This window comes from Trichosurus vulpecula, chromosome 2 (genome assembly GCF_011100635.1).
Source record: "Trichosurus vulpecula isolate mTriVul1 chromosome 2, mTriVul1.pri, whole genome shotgun sequence".
NCBI lineage: Eukaryota > Metazoa > Chordata > Mammalia > Diprotodontia > Phalangeridae > Trichosurus > Trichosurus vulpecula.
In genome coordinates, this window is record NC_050574.1 from 320,108,058 (window position 1) to 320,128,986 (window position 20,929).

At 37.7% G+C, this 20,929-nt stretch overlaps 1 protein-coding gene across 1 annotated transcript; it reads right to left on the minus strand.

The window, feature by feature from the left end:
* Positions 1 to 367: 367 nt before the first annotated feature.
* On the minus strand, positions 368 to 17,996 carry MRPS22 (mitochondrial ribosomal protein S22). Its single transcript, XM_036744086.1, has 9 exons — positions 17,986 to 17,996; positions 15,762 to 15,961; positions 11,757 to 11,920; positions 10,370 to 10,534; positions 8,279 to 8,422; positions 7,332 to 7,415; positions 5,111 to 5,256; positions 2,165 to 2,273; positions 368 to 506 (listed from the first exon to the last, which is right to left on the minus strand). The coding sequence occupies exons 1-9, from the start codon at positions 17,994 to 17,996 to the stop codon at positions 411 to 413; spliced, it is 1,119 nt and encodes a 372-aa protein (XP_036599981.1). The 3' UTR covers positions 368 to 410.
* Between the last annotated feature and the right edge of the window lie 2,933 nt (positions 17,997 to 20,929).

Genomic DNA, 20,929 nt, shown 5'->3' on the forward strand with positions numbered 1-20,929 from the left:
TCCCAGCCCTACCGCTCTTTGGGCCATGGTATGAGTTCCTCAAACACCCTGCTACTCTCTCTACCCTGGCCTCTGCCTGAATTACCCTTTTTCTACTGATATAAGCTCCTTTCTTTACAATGCGCAATTGTCAAAGAAGGCTACTTAATCTCTTTATCCCCATTATTTCCTTGAGCACTCAAAAACAAGTATCTATTTTCTCTTTGTAGGCCTTAAAAAAGAATAATGATACAAGATTTTCCTTTTCAACTTCATAAAAAATACCTGCAACTTTTTAATAAGAACTTGATACAACTAACCTTGACTGGGAGAAAAATGGAAGTGTTGATCATACAACATTCTGCTCAATGTGAAAGCAAGGCAAATCTTGACAATATTTAATAAAAAGATAATTTATTTAAGTACTCTCTTCAGGAAGCTGCAGAATGGCTATTTAATGCTTCTTGGTAAGCCTGTAAAGTCAACTCTATATATCCTCCCTTCTGTGCTTCTGTTTTTGCAAAGACCTGTTTGGGGGGAGAAAAAGGTTATAAAATGCTATTATTTTTTGGTTTTAGAATATATGCTTTTTCTCCATATTATCAGGCTTCTAGAGTACTGGAAGTAATCCATGAAAATGGTTAAGCGTACTGTTTCAAGTCTGTTTTAAGACAGAGCAAGTTTTATCTGTTCCCAGTCCACAAAGGCAAATTTTAAGACTGCATTTGCAAGACTGATTTGTGTTTAATTTTTTGAAATCCTTTTATGTGCATGGCTGAGGTGGCAGCTGTGCAATGAGACTTGCATTCTAAATTCTAGTACTATGCTGATGGGGCTTTTAAAATCTAAGATCTAGAGAACTAGGGAAAGAATAAAAAGCAAACATCTTGCAACAAGACACTGCCTCCACACCAAACTATAAACTATAAACTATGGACTCCAAGAATTTGGAAGGTGTTAACACCACTTTATTAATCATGATTTGAGGACCAACCTTTCACGTGAAAAGACAAGTTATAAAAAAAAAGCTATAATTCATTTTGATTCCTCTTGTTGCTTTTTTTTTTCCAGGGGTGGAGGGTTGGGGTGGGGTGGGAGGGAGAACCGGTATGGGGACGGATGGGGACAGGACTAGATTTGTTACAATGCTAAGGAATACTACCCTGCAAGGCAGCAGTATAAATCTCATTACTCCCATTTTACAGATGAGAATGGAGTCCCAGAGAGTTAAAGTGACTTGCCCCAAGTTACAGTTTTTAAAAGGCAAAGTCAGGACTTGAACCTAGTTCTTCTGACTTTCAATCTGTTATTTCCAGTATACCACACTGTCCTCTACCAGTTCTAAGGTAGCAGGGATAACTGTGGTCATTTTTCTTCCCTAAAGTCTCAGATAAAATGACCTATGTTGTCACGACATGTTAAATTGTACAGCAACTACCAGAGGAAGTTCTGCATACCGGTATGACACCAAATTCTTTCTCAATACTCATGGAAATGAATTTATGAATACTAGTTGGCTAACATTTACCAATGAAAAATATCCAATCTATACTCTTTAACAGGCTCCAAAGGAGACTGAAAAAGGGTCTTCAGATCTTTGAACCTCAGCCATGCAGATAAAAGGATTTCAAAAAATTAAACACAAACCAGTCTTGCAAATATTAAACATACATGGTAACCCCCTCCATCCTCACTAATCCAAGTCCATTTTTGCCTGAAGAAATAGACATTCAAACGAAGTTGAACTATGGTGTGAGCACAGTTAGAAAATTCTTGATACTCTTTAGCACGTGTGACCCCTTTCTTGTTCTTCCTTCATACATACATTAGGCCTACTAATGACCCCACGAATATTGCTCAATGGCAGTACAGTGAAGGAGAACTGCTCAAGGAGTTATACTATTTCCGACCTGGCAAAGTTCAGCCATGGGACCACCTAACTGTGTTGAAGAATGTGTACACATATCATCCCCTATGTAGGGGTACTAGTATTGTTGTTTCTCCATTTAAATACTAACCAGTGTCTGTGCAGTATTTATTATGTCTTCATAGCAACAAAATGACAAATCCACCCCTTTTTAAAAGTGACTTTAAAGTGTGGTCTCTAAGGATACTCAAGCTATTCGAAATTGTTCATTACTTAATTATCAACATGCTGAAGATGATAAGAAATAATATAATTTACCTTAATTAAGTCTAATCCCTCAGCTCCTTGTTCTTTCGCCTGCTTAGCTGAGTGTCCATGTGGATGGAGCATGTGATACAGAATGACCAAACTTGTGGCATCATCCATTCTGAAATTTTTTTAAAGTTTTATATTTTAATTAACTCCCACAATTTGTATGTAAGCTCGATATTCTACAAATCAGCATTTAACATTCACCCAGTCATAAATAATGATAAAAAGTATTACTGCATGCTTTACACTTTCCAATTAAAATATTGTTTTTATCTAAATATACAACCAAGCACTAGTACTAGATGTCAGGAAACATTTCACATGAGACTAGCAGTTGGGCAAGATTAGAGAAAGGAAGGAAGTAGATTCCCCTGAATACCACCACTTGTCCCTTAATTTTCTATGTAAGTATGGGCTCAGATACCTTTCCACAACAGCCATATCCCATCTCATTTTATTTTGGCAACAAAATGGGCGGGGGCCCTACAGGTAAATTCCTCATTGCTCGTGTAAATGGCTTGGAGCTGCCTCTAATACTACTTGTGTGTCCTTGGGCAAGTTATTTAACTTCTCTGGGCCTCGGTTTCTTCATCTGTAAAATGAAGGTTGAACTAGATGGCCTCTGAGGTCCCGTCCAGCTCTAGATCTATTTAACTGCTTCTATCTCATTTAGCTAAAAATGCGGTTTGGTAGACTGGCAGCTTATGTAGAAGGCTGGGTTCTGAAGTCACCACAGAAGCCAAATATTGTATACTAGAGTCAAAATCATCCTCTCTAAAATTCCTGAAATTGTGCATCAAGTACAACATGCTATGTTGACAAACAAATCTGTACCTCTGAGACAAGGACAAGCTGTAAGGCTGGATCAGTCTAAGTGGGGTGAAGTGGAGCTGGACCGGTGCCTTGCCTGAACAAGGTGACACTTATGTTTCTCTTTCTTCCAACACACCACTCCCCCCTCCCCATCTGGAACAGATCAATATCTCTATTACTGATCACTCAATGGCATATGCTTATTGAATGAAATGGTTTATGAATCACCTAAACTATGTAAATTATTTTTCTGTTTTTTCCTCCCAAATACATTGCATTCCTATGTGAAAAGAGCAACACACTTGGGAGTCAGAAGACCTGGGCCCAAGCCTCAGCTTTGCCCATGACTTTTCTGGGCCTCAATTTCTCCACCTCTAAAATAAAGGAGTTGGACCAATCAACTGGATCAGATGATCTCTAAGATTCCTTTCAACTCTTACATTCTGATTCTGTGAGGCCAGTGTTCTTTACATTACAGAGTTTATGCTACACAAGGCAAAGTCAAGAACACAGTAGCGTTTTTTAGAAAAGCAGACATAAAAACTTTTACCAACATTTAAAATCCTCTGGCCTCAACCACACCTAGTCATCACACAATCTTCTCTTCACAATGCCAATATTTTCCTATCATTCACTGCCTCATAGCTCTAAAGACATAAAAACAATACAATGACCAACACCTAGGGCTCAGTGAATTATGAATCTTTTTCTCTCACCCCCAAATTTGTTTTTCAGGCTTTCTTTTTCAGAAAGCAGTACTCCCAAACTACCCTCTTTTATAGTCCAATGCTCTGCCTTCCATGTGAGGGAAGCACTCGACCCAGAAGGCCCTCTGAAGTCAGAAGCATTTCTCTCCTCTGCAGAGGAAAGCAACACATTATCTTACACAGTACCAGTAACAGCTCGGGTTATCCCTGGTACCCCTGTCAAAGAAAACAGGGCAGACAGTATGCCCTTCAAGAGGAGTGCCCCAAACACTGAGAATGTCTCAACCCCTCAGCGGAAACCAGGCTAATTATTACTTGGATATTGTAAGCTTTCTTGCCCTATAGGAAGTTTCTAGAAGGATGAGAAAACTTTGAAGCTGCTAACTTGTTGAACTGGAGTTTTAAAGAAAATTTCTCATTTTTCTACCTACTACAATATTTTGGTGCTTCTGAGAAAGGCTGAAAAGACATGCCAAGAAAAAGTCCATCTATCTTTAAGACTAATCCATGTTCCCATACAAATGGCTGTTGGAATGCATAGGTCACCCAGAATGTATCACCATCCAGATCACTTTTAAAATTAGGTGAACCCAAATTCATTAATTTTTCCAAAGAACCTAAAAATATTTCCATTTAAAATCACTAGATCTGGAGGGAAATAGAACACTCTAATTTATACACAGCAAAAATAAATCTGATATATGGGTTGTTTTTTTTTAATAGTGAAGAGCACCATCAACCACATAGCCTAAGATGAACAAGCTCAGCTAGACTTCATGTAATAACAAATTTTTCTTAACATAAGAACTACCCTAAAGTGGGAGGAACTATCTCTAAAAGGAGATAATTCCTCTTACTGAAGGTCTTCAACGAAGGCCAGATAAGTATTCTAGAAACATAATAGTCAGGATTTGTATTTGGGATATTAGACCAGATGGTCTTTGAGATCCTTTCAAACTACAAGATTCTGGGATTATTTTCAGTACTATAAAAATTATTTAATAGGCTAAGACTTAGAAAAAAACGATAAGAGGTCATCTAGTCTAATTTCTAACCTAATGTGTATATATATATATATATACATATATCTGATGTCATTTAATACTGGTATGCAATATTCACTGGAGAGTATAATTTTTAAAGTGAAATATTTCAGAATCTATCAGGAAGCTAAAAATAGTAAAGTAAAGGCTGTCATAATCTTATTTATATTAAACGTTGTTCATGTACTTTGTAACCATAACTATTGGTATAGAGTTAAGATTGTGTCCCTTGTGCTTGATTGGACTATGACTGTTATAAACATATTTACACACAAAACAGAAAAACTCATCACCTGTGAAAGGAAAACATCATCCTAATTAAAGATTTGCTTTAATGTCTCCGTATTAAATAGAAAAAAAGTCAACTACTTATAAGAGAGCTTACTTACAAATCTCTCTGAATCTGGTCAATCAGCAAACCATCAATCTTTTTCTTATTTACCAGATACCACACCATTCCACCAAAGTGCCTCGTAGAACGCAAAAGGTCGTATTTACCATGCTTTTCTATATCTTCATATGTCTGGTGATGAACCTACCCAAAATGAAACAATACGTTTATGACATTAATAAGGACAAAATTTCACATTTATGCAGTGTTTCACTAAACAAAGCACTCTCCTCACAACAGTCCTAAGTTCATGTGCAAGTATTAATATCCTCATTTTGTGTATGAGGAAGCAGAGGATTGGGGAGAGAGAGCCAGTATCAGTCCTGACACCTGGGATCAAGATCTGCCTCCTCCATGTAATGGCCATGTGACCTTAGGCAAATCAGTAAACCTCTGAGTGCCCCAGGTAACCATCTAAGCTTTCCAGTTGCAGTGTAGATGCTGATGTATACTGGTAGAGGGAATGTCCTCATTAGGACTTCTCTATACCAATGAAATCACAGGTCCCAGTCAAAATATGGAAACTAAAGATCAAAGAGGTAGTTAGTGGCAGAGAAGGATTTGAATCCCAGGTCCCTTGACTTCAATTCCAGTATGCTCTGCCCTTCAATATATAGTAAAATCCCTAGGATAAGTAAGGGGAAAATAAGAAGGTAATGAAAGAATTGGCAGGTATGACTGCTGAGCCCTCCAGGGATATGGGATGTCTTTCACGTAGAGGCTCTACACGAACAGAGAAGGGCTAATATTTTGATTTTCAAGAAAAGAGAAAACAATAGTCTGCATTTAGGCCAATGAGTTTGGCTTTGATTCTTGGGGAAATTCTTTAAAATCCCTTCAAGAGATGGTTGCTTATCACCAGCGCTTCTTAAATTGTGGGTCACAACCCATAGTTTAAGAAGTGCTGAAGGGGTCATGAGTGGGAAAAGTTTAAGAAGCCCTGATCTGGACAGGGAGGCAATGATCACAAAGAACAGAATGGCAGTTTGCCTAGATTTTAGCAAAATGTTTTACAAAATAACTCATACAATTCTTGCAGAAAGGACAGAGGTGAGGATTAGATGATAACATAATTAGATGGATTCTGGACTCTACAAATAGTTTAAGGTTCAATGTCAACTTAATGTTCATTGTCTCTGGTGAAGTGCCCCAGGGATCTGTTTGGCCATGTTGTTTAATATTTTTATTACAATGAGAAAAACATTGATGGCATCTTCAACGAACCTGTAGATGAAACAAAGCTTGGAGGGAGAGCTAACACAATGGACAGGTTGGAACACTGGTGTCCTGGGTTAGACCAGATGTGAAGTACTGTGTTCAGTTCTAGGTGGCACAATTTAAGAAGGACTCTGATAAGCTAGAGAGTATCCAGAGGGCAAGATATCAAAGGATCCTGAGTCCATGTCAGAGGACAATAAATTGACAGGATCACTGAATCATAGATGTAGGGCTGGAAGGGACCTCAGAAATCATCTAATCCAAATCTAATCAATTCCTTCATTTTACAAATGAGGAAGCTGAGGCTCAGAGAAGATAAGTGATTCATCCAAGGTCATACACATACAAGCTGTAGAAGTACAAACTGAACCCAGGTCCTCTGATTCAGGAGTCAGTGCTATTTTCCCTATACCATGTTACCTTCCAAGTTGAAAGAACTAGGAATATTGAGCCTTGAGAAGAACCTAGGGGGAACATGATAATGTTCAAATATCCAAAGGACTGTCATGTGGAAGAAGAATTAGAGTTGCTATTTGGCCCCATAGGGCAGAACAAGAAACACTGCTTTTAAGTCTCCAACAAGCAAATTTAAGTTTGATATCAGAAAAAACTTCCTAACTCTGAGCTCTCCCAAAGTGAAATAGGATGCTTCAAGAACTGCTAGGATCCCCCTCCTTGGAGGTCTTCCACTTGCTGGGTAGGCTGCAGTGGAGATTACTTTGGGGATGGTTAGAGTAGATGGCTGCTGAGGTCGTCCCCTAAGTTCTGAAATATCCAAGCCAAACTTTATGAACAGTCAGAAGGCAAATGCTGCATGTTTTTTAATTTTAACATGCAATGCAGTACTTACGACTTTGTGCCAGCTCTAATTCACTGAAAATACTTCTTTGTTGCTGAATTTTATAACCAAGCACTGTTTGCTGAAATTCAGAAATCCTACTTATATGTGATATTTTAAGCACAGATTTGATGTCATTTCTGAAACTGTTGAACATACTCACTTTAATATAATCAGCTGAATCTGGCTCAAACTGCGCAACACAGAGATTGAGGATATCTTCATGGCGATGCTGCCTGAACAAAGCCTAGAATGATGCAACAGATAATGTATATTCAGAAAAGGAACATGGCTGATCAAAAACTGCTCTAACTCAATGATTTGCACTTGCACCAAAATTTACACATATTGCAGTAATAATAAGAATTCAAAAGGCAGCATGACACTGTGAATAAAGGGCTGGTCTTGGAGTTAAGAAGACATGAATTCAAGACTGTCATTGACACATACCAGTTGTGTTATCATAGAGAGATGATTTTACCTCTCGGTGCCCAAGACAATTCCCTAAAGACAATACATTATGGATGAGTTACTGACTGGGAACAGTGTGAAATTTTCACACTATGAATTTCCTACTATAAATAAATCAAAGGTATGGACAAAAATTTTACATAGCTCTCTAAAGGTAAGAAGATACTTTCCTTATAGTGATGGCTGGATGTAGGAATACAAACTATTTCCACTTAAACAATGGGGAATCAGAGATTTAAAAAGGTTAAGTGCTCATGGTTACAAAACTAGTATGTTGCAGAGACAGGGTCCAAATTGGAGTCTGCAGACTCCATATTTAGCCCCTTTGGTTTTGGATATAATCCCATATCCATACCAAAGAGCTGAGATGATGTGAATACTGATAATATTAGTGGCTAGTTTTCAAATTTGAAAAATCATCTTAAAATCTGTAAGTGATGAAGACTGTAACTTTGCAATGATTATCAACTAATTAAAATGCCCATATAAACAGAACATATGCAGTTGAGCAACAATCCACATTTGCTATGGTTTCTCATCATATATGATGCAGATTTACAGATCTATATGATGATATAGACCTATAGATGCTGATAGATGGATAGAGAGACAGACAGACAGAGATAAAAGTCAGCTTACCAGAAGATTTTCTTCCTGGAACATTAGTGGTGGAAAAATCTTACGACCTTCTTTTGGGAAAAAGATCTGTATCATTCTGTCTCGTTCTTCCCAGGAAGCTTTGCGTAGAATACCATTTGGTTCCCTGACAACAATGAAACGCTCCTAAAATTGAAAACAAATCAAGAGTGAGATTTAGGGTTAGTTTCAGTGTCTCATTAAATTCCTTTATTAAAGTAATTTGTAATCAGCAATGTTCCACGTAAAAAAGCAATCATGTAGTTGTTTTTAAAACTACAAAGGCTTGATGAGATTTTACTTTTCCTCCTTGGCACTTGTATTTTATAGAACTCATAACCACTCCAAATGTAAATTCAATAATTAAAATATTTATAGCATCCACTATGTATGATAAATGCTAAAATAAATTGATTTAACTTAAATAATGGTATTGTAAAGCAGAAGTCAAACTTTGGCCAGCAAAACTCGTAAGTTAAACTGAAAGCAGATTAAAAGATAATTGGGAAATGTTTAACAAATTAAATAAAAATATAACACAACACCAACAATGTAATTTGTGGTTTTCTAAGTTAATAAGACCTTCAGGGATCCATTTCTATTTAAGTTTGACAACACTACTACAAAACCCCAATGGTACAACCACAGTGCAATTTAATATTTACTTGAACGTTTCTAAAGGAAAATCTTTCTATATTGTTTCACTTTCTCCTCAGAGAGTCAAGAGATCTTGAAGTTGAAAGGGGCCTCAAGAAATCACCTCCTTCAATCCATATCTTAATAGGAATCTCCACTCCAGTATCCCTAATAAGTGTTCATATAACATTCATTTGCAAACCTCAAGTGCAAGGGAACCCACTACTTCCCATGGCATATTTATTTCACTTTTGAAAAATTCTCATTTTCAAGTTTTCTTTACACCAAATCAAAAATCTGCTTCTCTACAGCTTCCACTTTTTTAATTCCTGAATCTGCCCTCTGGTGCCAAGAATAAGGTTAATCCCTCTTCCATATGATGGCCCATCAAATACTTGAAGACAGCTATCACATCTTCTTAAATCTTCTCTTTACCAGGCTAATGTCCCCAGTTCTTTCACCTGATCCTCATATAGTATGGTCTCTGGATCCAATGCTATTGAATCACCCCAGTCCTAGAATCTAGATCCCAATCCAGAGGACTCTGTACTTCTTGTTTTCATATATACAGTAGCACTCTACTACTGCCTATATTCCTGAAACCTAACTAATAAGGTGAAAGCCTGATTCAATACATTTAATGTCTAAGATGAATTTTAGTCACGATCTCCCTACTTGAGAATTATAAAGAACCCCACTATAAAACAGAAAAAAGAAAAAAAAATGACATCTCAACTTAGTCACTATTTCTTTGAAAAGTGTTTTTTTAGAAAAAGTAATAATATTGATAGCCTATTTCTACAATGCATGAAATTCCCAAGAGGAATTATAGGATATAAGAGCTCTTGGAAAGCATATGTGAATTTTCAACAAAAAATGATATTTTCTGGAAAAGCTTCAATTATCCAGAGTGGATTCCTGATTGAGTCAACAAAGAGAATTCTCCCTATCTTTTACCATTTTTCTTCTTATAAATCTTCTGTCTCAAATTTCTCTTTTAGCATTGTTACTCCCTAGTAACAGCACTGGTTGCCCAAGTACCATGTAAAGAAAAGCTATAGGCTAGCCTTAATTGATAAAGATTTGTACTCTCCTTGAATTTTATTATAAAATGAGAGTGCCTGAATCTTAAATACAGTTGTAATCTCAAATACAATGTTTTGTTTAAGCTTCTGTACATTTTAATGCTCAACTTTTAAGACTGCTTTGATTGTTAATGTTAGAGAATATATGGTTGTCTAAGTCATGTGAGCAAGATTCATTTAGTTGCTCTAAGATGGATTCAATTTTTGCTTTCTGAACCTATCACACTCTTCTACTTATCCAGAAACTGAAAGGCTGGATGGCTCTTCCTTTACTAGTGAACTAACACAGTTCTATAGTGATACTGATTCCTAATTCTCAGCCCAAAATTGCCAACAAAAGCTCTAAATAACTGGTCCTTAGAGATATACTCACACGATGCGGAGTACTCAATGTTAAATCAGTAAACACGTATTTGGCAGTCTCAGTTCCTTCAAGAATTTTATCGTCCGCTAACACATCATTTATTGGCTCTCGTTCTTTCAGCACAGGAGGCATTTTTAACCGTTCTTTAGCTGCCTCAACAGCATTTCTTGTGGCCTACAAAATAAAATATTTTTCTCAAGGGTTAGTAATCATATAATGAAGTAATCCAAAAGATCAATCAAAATCAAATCATATATTAACTTCAAAACTAAGAAGTAGCTGTCGAAAATGACAACAGATTCTGCAAAAAGCAGTTCCGTTCACAAATCAAAACATTATTTTCATGTGCATGAGTAAAATTACTGGTAACTAGGTCTCTTTTCTCTTTGTGTGAATATGCTTTTAGTATCAACTATGAATATAAAAAGCAAAACTATGTTTAAGATGTGAGGCAACTTATAAGAGGCAACAGAAACGCTATAATCACATTCGTAACAACATATTTGCCCTTACGGCACTATATCAGGCAGTGAGTCACTAAATAAAGACTGAAGTTAGAACCAAATGTCTTAGCAGTGGGAACAGATGCTAATTAGAAATCTTTTCCCCCAATGTTTTTTGAGAAGTGGTTAACAAGATGGACCTCTAGGAAAGGGGATATAATGCAGAAGATTCTGCTTTTTAGTTAGAAAGATTTAGAAGTGATGCACGTCCAACAGACATAGCAAGAATAAGTCAACTTTGGCATCTTCAATCATTTCATTTCAATTTTTTCAGTTTTTTTTATACTATGCTCCTCAGTATACTTAAGAATTTTCTTTTAAAAAATACTTAAATTATCTATATGCCCTATGCTCACAAATCATAACTTTCCACACAAAATGAACTTTATGAAAGCAATATACACAAGGAGTAGCAAAATAATAAAAACTGACCACTGTAAAATTATAATAACTAAGCCTGGCTCCAAAAAAGAAACAGACATAAAAAGGAATGTACTTTTCTTCTTCACAGAGATGACAGATGTGGAGAAGTATCAAACTGCTTTTTGTTAGTATGAACCAGATTAAAATGCAATTGGGAAATGTTTTTAAAATAAATAAAAATACAATATGACACAAAGAATGTTCATTTGTGGTTTTCTAAGTCCATTTCTACTTGAATTTGATACCACAGTGTATCACATATGTCTGACTTAGTATTTGATACACTGTTTAGTCTTGCTGAATTTTTTCCTCTTATTTTTATATTCTTCATTATTCTTGAAAGGAAAGGGATATGGATATGCCAAGAAATTTGGATATATAAAAATAAAATGCATTAATAAAATGTTTTTTAAAATAATGTCATGATTTTCAATTAAGATGTTCTGGTAACATTTATTTAAATCAGATACCTCTTCCAGTTGTGCTTCTGTCATTAGCTTGTATGTTGGTGGCTTAAGTTGTTGCTTAATTGGTTTAAAAACCTTCTGTAAATCCAAACCAGTCATTTTGGCAAGTATATTTTGAACTTCCTCATCTGTGAATTCTGGCTTCTTTGTCTCTGAGCAACACGAGTCTATCAAAATGAACTTCAGTTAAGTACAAACTGACAAAAATTCCCCAGCAAAAAGAAGTACACAGGTGACAGTTAAACAAAAACATGTCAACAGAAAAATAATATGCAGTTTTAGAAACATAAGCCCACAAAAATATCTACCTTCACATTCCTACTCCCCAAAGGTACACAAAGCAGTTTTGTGAACCCACGTAGGCCAATTATGCAGCTGTAGCAAATGAAGATAAGACTATGTTGTAATTTTGGGGTAAGCCACTATACCTATGAAAGCCTCAGTGTACCACTGGAGAAGGAAATGCAAACCATTACAGTATCTTTGCCAAGAAAATCCCATGGGCAGTACTAAAATAATAAAAGATATGACACTGGAAGATGAGACCCTGTTAAGTTAGAAGATATCCAACACAGTACTGGGGAAGAGTGGGGGATAACTACACACAGCTCCAGTACTAATGAAGCGACTGGGCCAAAATCTAAAAGAAATTCAGCTACAGATGTGTTTGGTGATGAGAGGAGAAAGTCTCATGCTATATTCAATATAGATGCTATATACAAGCTACAGTGTAAGATCTACGAACCAAAGCAAGCTAGATGTGGTCTAACGGGAGATGGAAGGTTTAAACATCAACATCTAGGGTGTCAGTGAACTTAAACGACCTTAAATGGATGGGAATTGGGTGAAATTAATTCAAGTGATGATTATATATACTACTATGGGCAAGAATCCTTTAAAAGAAAAGGAGTAGCCTTCACAGTCAACAAGAGTGAGAAAAGCAGTACTGGGATAGAATCTCAAAACTGACAGAATAAAATCTGTTCAAATCCAAGGCAAACCATTCAACATCACATTGATACAAGTCTGTGCTCCAACGCACTGATGCCAAAGAGGCCAAAGTTGATCAGTTCTACAAAAACCTACAGCATCTTCTAGAAATAACACCAATAAAAGATGTCACATTCATTATAGGGGATTGGAATGCTAAAGTAGGAAATAAAAAAATAATTGGAATAAACAGACAAATTTGGCCTTGGAGTACAAAATAAAGCAGAGCACAGACTAATACAGTTTTGTCAAAAAAAAAAAAAACTCACTGGTCATAGCAAACACTCTTTTCCAGCGATCCAAAAGGTGACTCTACACATGGACATCATCAGATGGTCAATAATGAAATCAGACTGATTATGTACTTTGCAGCCAAAGGTAGAGAAGCACTATACAGCCAGTTAAAACTGGACATGGAGCTGATTGTAGTTCAGATCATGAGCTTCGCATTGCAAAATTCAGGTTAAATTGAAGAAAGTAGGGAAAACCATCAACCATATAAGTATGACCTAAATAACATCTCTTAAGAAGTCGAAGTACAAATAGATTTAAGGATTAGATTTGGTAGAATCCCTGAAGAACTATGGACAAAAGTTCACAATATATAGGAGGCAGCAACAAAAAACATTCCAAAGGAAAAGAAGAGTAAGAAAGCAAAAGAGCTGTCTGATGAGGCTTTACAGATAGCCGAGGAAAGAAGGAAAGCAAAAGGGAAAGAGAAAGATATGCCTAACTGAATGCAGAATTCCAGAGAATAGCAAGCAGATAAATAGTTTTCTTAAATGAGCAATGCAAAAAAATAGAAGAAAACAACAGAATGCGAAAGACAAGAAATCTCTTCAAGAAAATTAGTGATACCAAGGAAACGTTTCATACAAAAATAAGCATGATAAAACACAAGTGGTAGAGACTTAACAGAAGTAGAAAAGATTAAGAATAGGTGACAAGAACACACAAAAGAATTATACATGGAAGATCTTAACATCGCCAATCACCACAATGGTGTAGTTATTGATCTAGAGCCAGATATCCTGAAGAATGAAGTGAAGTCGGCCTTAAGAAACATTGCTAACAATAAGTCTAGTGGAGGTGATGAAATTCCAACTGTGCTATTTAAAATCCTAAAAGATGATGCTGTTAAAGTGCTGCATTCAATATGCCAGCAAATTTGGAAAATTTAACAGTGACCAATAGATTGGAAAATATCAGTTACATCCCAATCCTAAAGAAGACAATGCCAAAGAATGTTCAAATTACCAAACGACTGCATTCATTTCACACACCAGTAAAGTTACGCTAAGATTCTGCAAGCTTGGCTTCATCAAGATGTGAACCGTGAGTTACCAGAAGAGAAGGTTGGTTTTTGAAAGGGCAGAGGAACTAGAGACCAAATTGTCAATATTCACTGGATTATGGAAAAAGCAAGGGAATTCCACAAAAAAAATCTACTTCTGCTTCACGACTACACTAAAGCCTTTGTGTGGATTACAATAAAATGTGGCAAGTTCTCAAAGAGATGAGAGAACTAGATCTTTTTACTTGTCTTCTGAGAAACCTATATGCAGGACAAGAAGCAAAAGTTGGAACTAAACATGGAATAACTGATTGGTTTAAGATTAGAAAAGAAGTACAACAAGGCTGTATATTGTCACCTTATTTAACTTCTATGCAGAGAACATCCTGAGAAATGCCAGGCTGGATGAATCAAAAGCCAGAATTAAGGCTGTCAGGAAAAATATCAACAATTTCATGCAGATGATACCACTCTGATGGCAAAAAGTGAAAAATTAAGAAGGTTCTTGATGAAAGTGAAAGAGGAAAGTGTAAAAGCTGGCTTGAAGCTGAACAACAAAAAAACTAAGACCCTGGCTACTGATCCCCTCACATCCTGGCAAACAGGGAGAAGAAATGGAAGCAGGGTCAGATTTTATATTCTTGGATTCAAAGGTCATTGCAGATGGTGACTGCAGCCATGAAATTAAAAGATGCTTGCTCGTTGGAAGGAAAGCTATGGCAAATCTGGACAGGATACTAAAAGAGATATCACCTTGCCAATAATGGTCCAAACAGTCAAAGTTATGGTTTTTCCAATAACAATTTATGGCTGTGAGAGTAGGACTATGAGGAAAGCTGAATGCAGAATCAACACTTTCAAATTGTGGCACTGGAGAAGACTTTTGGGAGTCCCTGGGACAAGGAGGTCAAACCAGTCAATACTTAAAAGAAATTAACTCAGACAATTAGCTAGAAAGTCAAATACTGAAGCGCCCACTTAACCACCTGTGCTACTACTTTGTGACAATTACTTCCTGTCTCAGCTCCAATTTCCTCAACCATAAAATGAAGCTGATTCTGACTGTACATAACATGGGATACATTAACATTACTTTTCCTTTCCTCACATCTGAGAGGGCCTATGTCTTGTTTCAGCTTTTCTGTCTCCCACACCAGAACATACACATTCAGTAAACGTTTGTGGCCCTGAGTAGAAGACAGAACCCAGGGGTTCTTAACCGGTGGTCTGTAAATCAGCTTCCTTCCTAGCTTGCTTCCTTCCTTCCTTCCTCCCTTCTGTCCAGGATGTCCCAAAAGTCAGTGAAGTTCGATACTACCAAAGTTTTTAAGCAACTAACTAAAGCATAAACTGCACTAATATATAATATTTCAGTATAACTGGTTTCTTTTGCTACCCTAAGTATTTTTCTTTATGCATTTAGAAACATTATTCTGAAAAAGGATTAACAGGCTTTGCCAGAAAGGGTCCCTCATACAAAAAACAGTTAAGGACCTTTGCTCGGGTCCAACCTCACTTTACGGATTAGGAAAGCGTGGCTCGGAGGTGAACGAATCACCCCAAGCTAAGCACCGCAGCTCGGCAGCAGCAGCAGTCTTGGGATTTGAACCCAGGACCTCCGAAGCACGCTGAGGCTGCCGCTGCGGATGACAAGGAGGAGTGCGGGGACAGACTGGCCTGGGGCAACGAGTACAGGAACCGGACGGAGTCCAGGAAACACTTACTAGCCTCGGAGCCCACCCGGCGACAAGACGGCCCAGTCCCACAGGCCCCCGGCGAGACCGGGAGCGGGAGCCGGGGTTGGGCCGGGGGTCCGACCCCCAAAAGCCCTACGCGCCGGCACGCCGCTCGGCAGAGCCAAAGGGAAGCGGGTACCCTGAAGGCCGCCATCACTCCGCCAGCCATCTGCCCCGGCAGCGAAAGGCTTCAACTTCCTGAGTCACGCAAAAAAGTCTGGTGGCATGCTGGGAAATGTAGTCCGGGGTGGAGGGGCGGGGACAAGAGTCAGGTGGAAGGTGATGATGGGCACTCTGTTGCAGGTTAATGTCTGGCAGGGAAAAGACAATTTGTTCAACAATATTTATTGAAAAAAATGCTCTGCAGGCTTTTGGAAAGTCAGGGCTGGTGATCGGGGTAACTAAGGACTAAAGATTGAGATTTTCAGTTCAATAAATATCTTTGACACAAGGGACCCTGCTGTCCGGGATTTTACACTCTAGTAGCTACATAGATAACTATCATACGAAATAGCCCTTCCTAAAATACAAGAGAGAGCTACAAAGTGCCGTGTGAGGTCTGAAGAAAAAAAGAAAAACCCCAGAACTGGCAGATGTGTTAAGGGGAGGAGGTAAAAGGTTCAGCAAATTCAGATTGGATGACCTGAGGTCTTAATCTCAGAAAAGTAGGAATCAAGGTCATCTTCAGACAGAAGAACAGTGAGACTGGAGAGATTTGAGATTGGAAAAGATTAAGACGAACTACTATGGGAAATACTTTTTTTGCACTGCACCATCCAGGTAAAGCAGGTTTTGCTAAAGTCAGCGATCTACCTGAAGCAATTAATCTGGCATAGCAGGGTCCTGTGTGTTAAGTATGGCATAGTCAGAGTTGGGGTGCTGTTTGATCTTTGCTGTTCTTTCAAAAAGTTATTCCATCTCTTGTACTGGCTCTTTCCCATGTCTGGAACGCTCTCCCTCCTCGTCTCTGTCTCTTGGCTTCCTTCGTAACTAAAACACCACCTTCTGCAAAAAGTAGTTTCCAGTCATCCTTAATCTTAGTGCCTTTCTTCTGAGATTACCTCCAATTTTTCCTGTATGTATCTTATTTGTAGGTGGTTGTATGTGTCTCCCCCATTAGCTTTTTATGGGGAGGGTCTCTCTCTCTCTCTCTCTCTCTCTCTCTCTCTCTCTCTCTCTCTCTCTCTGTGTTTATGTTTTCCCTTTCTTTGTATCCTCAGCACTTAATAGTGCCGGGCATATAGCAGATGCTTAATTAAATCCTTCTTGACCTATCCTGCTTACCCCAGTGGGCATGGATCTAACTCTAGACCTCTTTCTCAACTTTCTCCTAATTAAGAACTGACCTACTGTGTGTCTCATGGTCTCATGTGGTGAGCTCTCAGCAATCTGTTAAAGCAGAAAGTATGATAACATCCTAGAATGAATTAACTTAACAGCTGATGACAGCTTCTGTTATCTCTCCTAGGGAGAGTTGCATTTTAACACAAAAGTGTTTGATTTCAGAACCATGTCAGGCCAGTGGGAGAGATATTTAGAGAGGGGGGAACCTTTATAATGTACCTCAAATGACATTATGCAATCAGCCTTGTGCTTTGCTAAACTTTATGCTGTCTATACTCAGGAAGTTGAGAAATAAGACAAAGCATTTATTAGAAAGAGAAAAACATTAGAGTTTACTCCGTAACTATTGTGGTATAGAAGAAAAAAATATGGGATAAGTCTTCAGAGACTTAGATGTAAATCCCAGTTAAGCTATGTCATCTCTAGAACATTTGTAGATAGAATTGTAAGGGGAAGAATATACCTACAAAATGGAATATATCTGCTGGCATATTTATAGTAATCTGTTTTCCTCATTGATAACAGTGAGACATTTACATTCTACCAACTTCATATCCTATGTCCTATGCAAGTGCCATTGGCACTTAGAAGAGTCAGGATTAATGACTGGACCAAATAAATACAGAAGAAATTTATACTGGCCACAATTGAAACTGTTCTGCCTCCTAGATCTTAAACTCTTGAAATGATCTGATTACAATGTTCTGTCCTAGTTTCCCTACTGCTTCCCCTTCTTGTTCTTCTTTCTCACTGTTCTAGTCCCTTAACTCCTCCATTCTCCTAGTCCATCACCCCCATTATGGTCTTTCCTACCTGTATGGTCAATTCTATAATTAATGAATTTAATAAGGCACACGTCTTTTCTCACCTTGAATCCATTTCTCCCTGGTCTTGATGTTCACACCCTGATAATTTCCAATCCTGAGTCACCTTCTTTTTGTTACAATGAAGGGTTCTAAGGTGATAATGGTTATTGGGGAGTGACAGTGAACAATGGACTTTAAAATACAAAAGCATCCGTAAAACTTGTTTTTAAAGTTATGCACAGAATCTAAGAGGGATTTCCTATTGATTACAAGGTTTTCTAAATGCTTTGCTTTGTAGATGACTGTTGTAGTTGCTCTGAACCCTGGAACATTACAAACACTCCCTTGTGAAATCTGCAGAAACATGGGTTTTTCTGTCCATCCAAAATGAAAACCACATAGTGAATAAAAAAAAGAATTATCCAGATTATGATAGTCAGCAGGAGGGCCAGTCTGTCAAGTTTACTGATGGGAAGGAGAGAGAGAAAGAGAGAGAGAGAGAGAGGATCTTGTATAGGCACTACAGAGGAACAATAAACTGGACCCATTAAAGAGACAGAGTTGTATCACATTCAACTGCATAGGACTTTGAATGATTCCTAATTAATTACTTATGCAAAAGTCCATCTTTTAAAAATATATTCATCCTAAGATAATAAATGTCTGTGAATCTTGAAGTATGACAATCTTAGAGATTCAAAATTATAAAAAAATCCAAAGGGCAATGGAAAGATACATGATGGGTATAAGTAAGCTATAGTGAGGACTTATATGAGTGGCATAAAATATCATCAAAAATTTGTATGACCAGATAAAAGGAGGTGGCCAATCATATTATAAAAATAAGAAAAAACAGATAGACAATGGGAGTGTTGAATCAATATGCCCAAGATAGTAAAAGAACAAGAAGAAGGTCTCTAGTGTTTTTGGGAGGCCATGTATGGAAGATTTATAACAAAACATAGAGTCTCACAGAAAGTGAAAGTAGGGAAGGTCTGTGAGTAGTGAAGAGAGCGGTGACCTGGAAGTTATAGGACCTAGATTTTAGTCTTGGTTCTAGCACAAACGAGTTCTGTGATCCTGGGCAAATAAATGACTTCATCTCAGTGGACTTTAGTTTCCTCATCTATAAAGTGAGGAAGTTGGACTAGAGGTTCCTTCCAATGCTAAACTTCTGTGATTTTATGTACCAGAATAGAGCATTTAAAAAAACAATTTGGAAATGTTTTTGTAAGAAATATACCCCATTTTTAGACTTTTCTCACCATTTCTCCCACTGTTCTCCAGTCTATACCATCTTCTCTAGTCAGGCTGGCCTCTTCACTCTTCCATATCACATGAAAAACGAAGCTGTGCCTTCCCTGAGGTTTGCTGTGACAGAGCTTGCCCTCCCTAATTAACCCAAATAAACTCATCATTCAAGGCCCATTTCAATTCTCACCTCACTCATGAAGCCTTACCTGAAAACCTGAATCTCTCTTCTCTCAATTCCTACTCCTAGAGCGCTTTGAGTTTATAAATACACCTTTTAAATTCTACTAAATCTTATGTGGTTCCCATATATTAGTCTTTTCTTTTCAATTATCTAATAAATGCAGATAGCTAAGAACTATCTTGTCCTGTGTCCTTCGTAACAATTAAAACAGAGAAGGGTGCATAGTATATGCTCAATAAATATTAATTGATTGCTTCCAATGAATGTTTACTAATTATTTGATGTTATGCATGTGTTGTTTTTCTCACCCAAAGCACAAACATATTCTCTTTGAGGGCAGGAAGCATCTTGCTTTCTCTTTTATTCCCCATAGGACCTAGTACAAAGCTGAGAGTACCCTGTGGGCCCTCACTAAGCATTTATTGACTTTCTCTGGAGTTTGCCTCACCCTCTTCCTAGCCAGAGGGATCCCTGCTTTGGACATTTACTTTTCACTTGGGCTTTAAAGATAGAGTGTGGGGGGGGAGAGAGAAAGAGAGAGAGAGAGAGAGAGAGACAGAGAGAGAGACAGAGAGAGACAGAGAGACAGACAGACAAAAGAGAGACACAGAGACAGAGAGAGAGAGAGAGACAGAAAGAGAGAGAGACAGAGAGACAGAGAGAGGGAGAGGGTTAGAGGTACACTCTGTAAAAGGATTGGAAAGGTATTTGGCTGGCTGCCTGTAGACCCCTCTGGACTTATTCCTGTATTTGGATGGCAAGCCTATGTAATCCCTCACTCACAGGAGGGCTCTTACTGGCAGCAGAATTTATTAGACTGTGTCTTTGAGAGGGTTCATTGGGCACATGAGCAGTAACAGCTGCTGGATCATTGGTTTCTTGGCTAGATGGAGAAAGAACAATCTAGATGGGATTGGAGTTGCTTTTAATGTCTTAGAAAACAAAGCATCCTGTCATTTCTTCACTTCATTGAGTAATCCACTGTTCCTGAGTGAATTTTTTAAGTAACTGAAGTTTGTCTATCAAGTGCAAAGCTTTAAAAAAATTGAGCTTTTTTTTTCCAATTCAGTAATTCAATTTAATTCAACAAACATTTACCAAGTATTTACTATGTGGAAAGAACTGTACTAGGTGCTGGGGATACAAAGACAAAAAAAATATAACAGTTCCTTCCTTAGGGTGCTTACTTTTTATTGGCAGTCTCAGGAGTAGTCAGAAAAAGAAATGCATTGTAATTTGAGAAGTGGAAGAACACTAAGACTGGATGGAAATAATTGGTGGAAATCCTTCTAAAATGTACCATGTATTTCCCTTTATTCCTGAGCAAGCTAAATATAATTTTATCTTTTCTTGATGACTCCAGCTCATCATATGAATACCTGTTGTTGTACTGGGTAAGGTCTGTCTACTTTTAAGTTTTCATCTCCTTGGACTTTGGGGCTGCTACTTTTACTTTTTACTGTGCATGATTCACTAGCTTACTAGTTTTCTGCCTATAATCTAGAGGAATCCAGGTCACCTAGCATGTTAAAGACTGTATGTTAAATAAGAGGCAATAAAGTTTTAAGTTG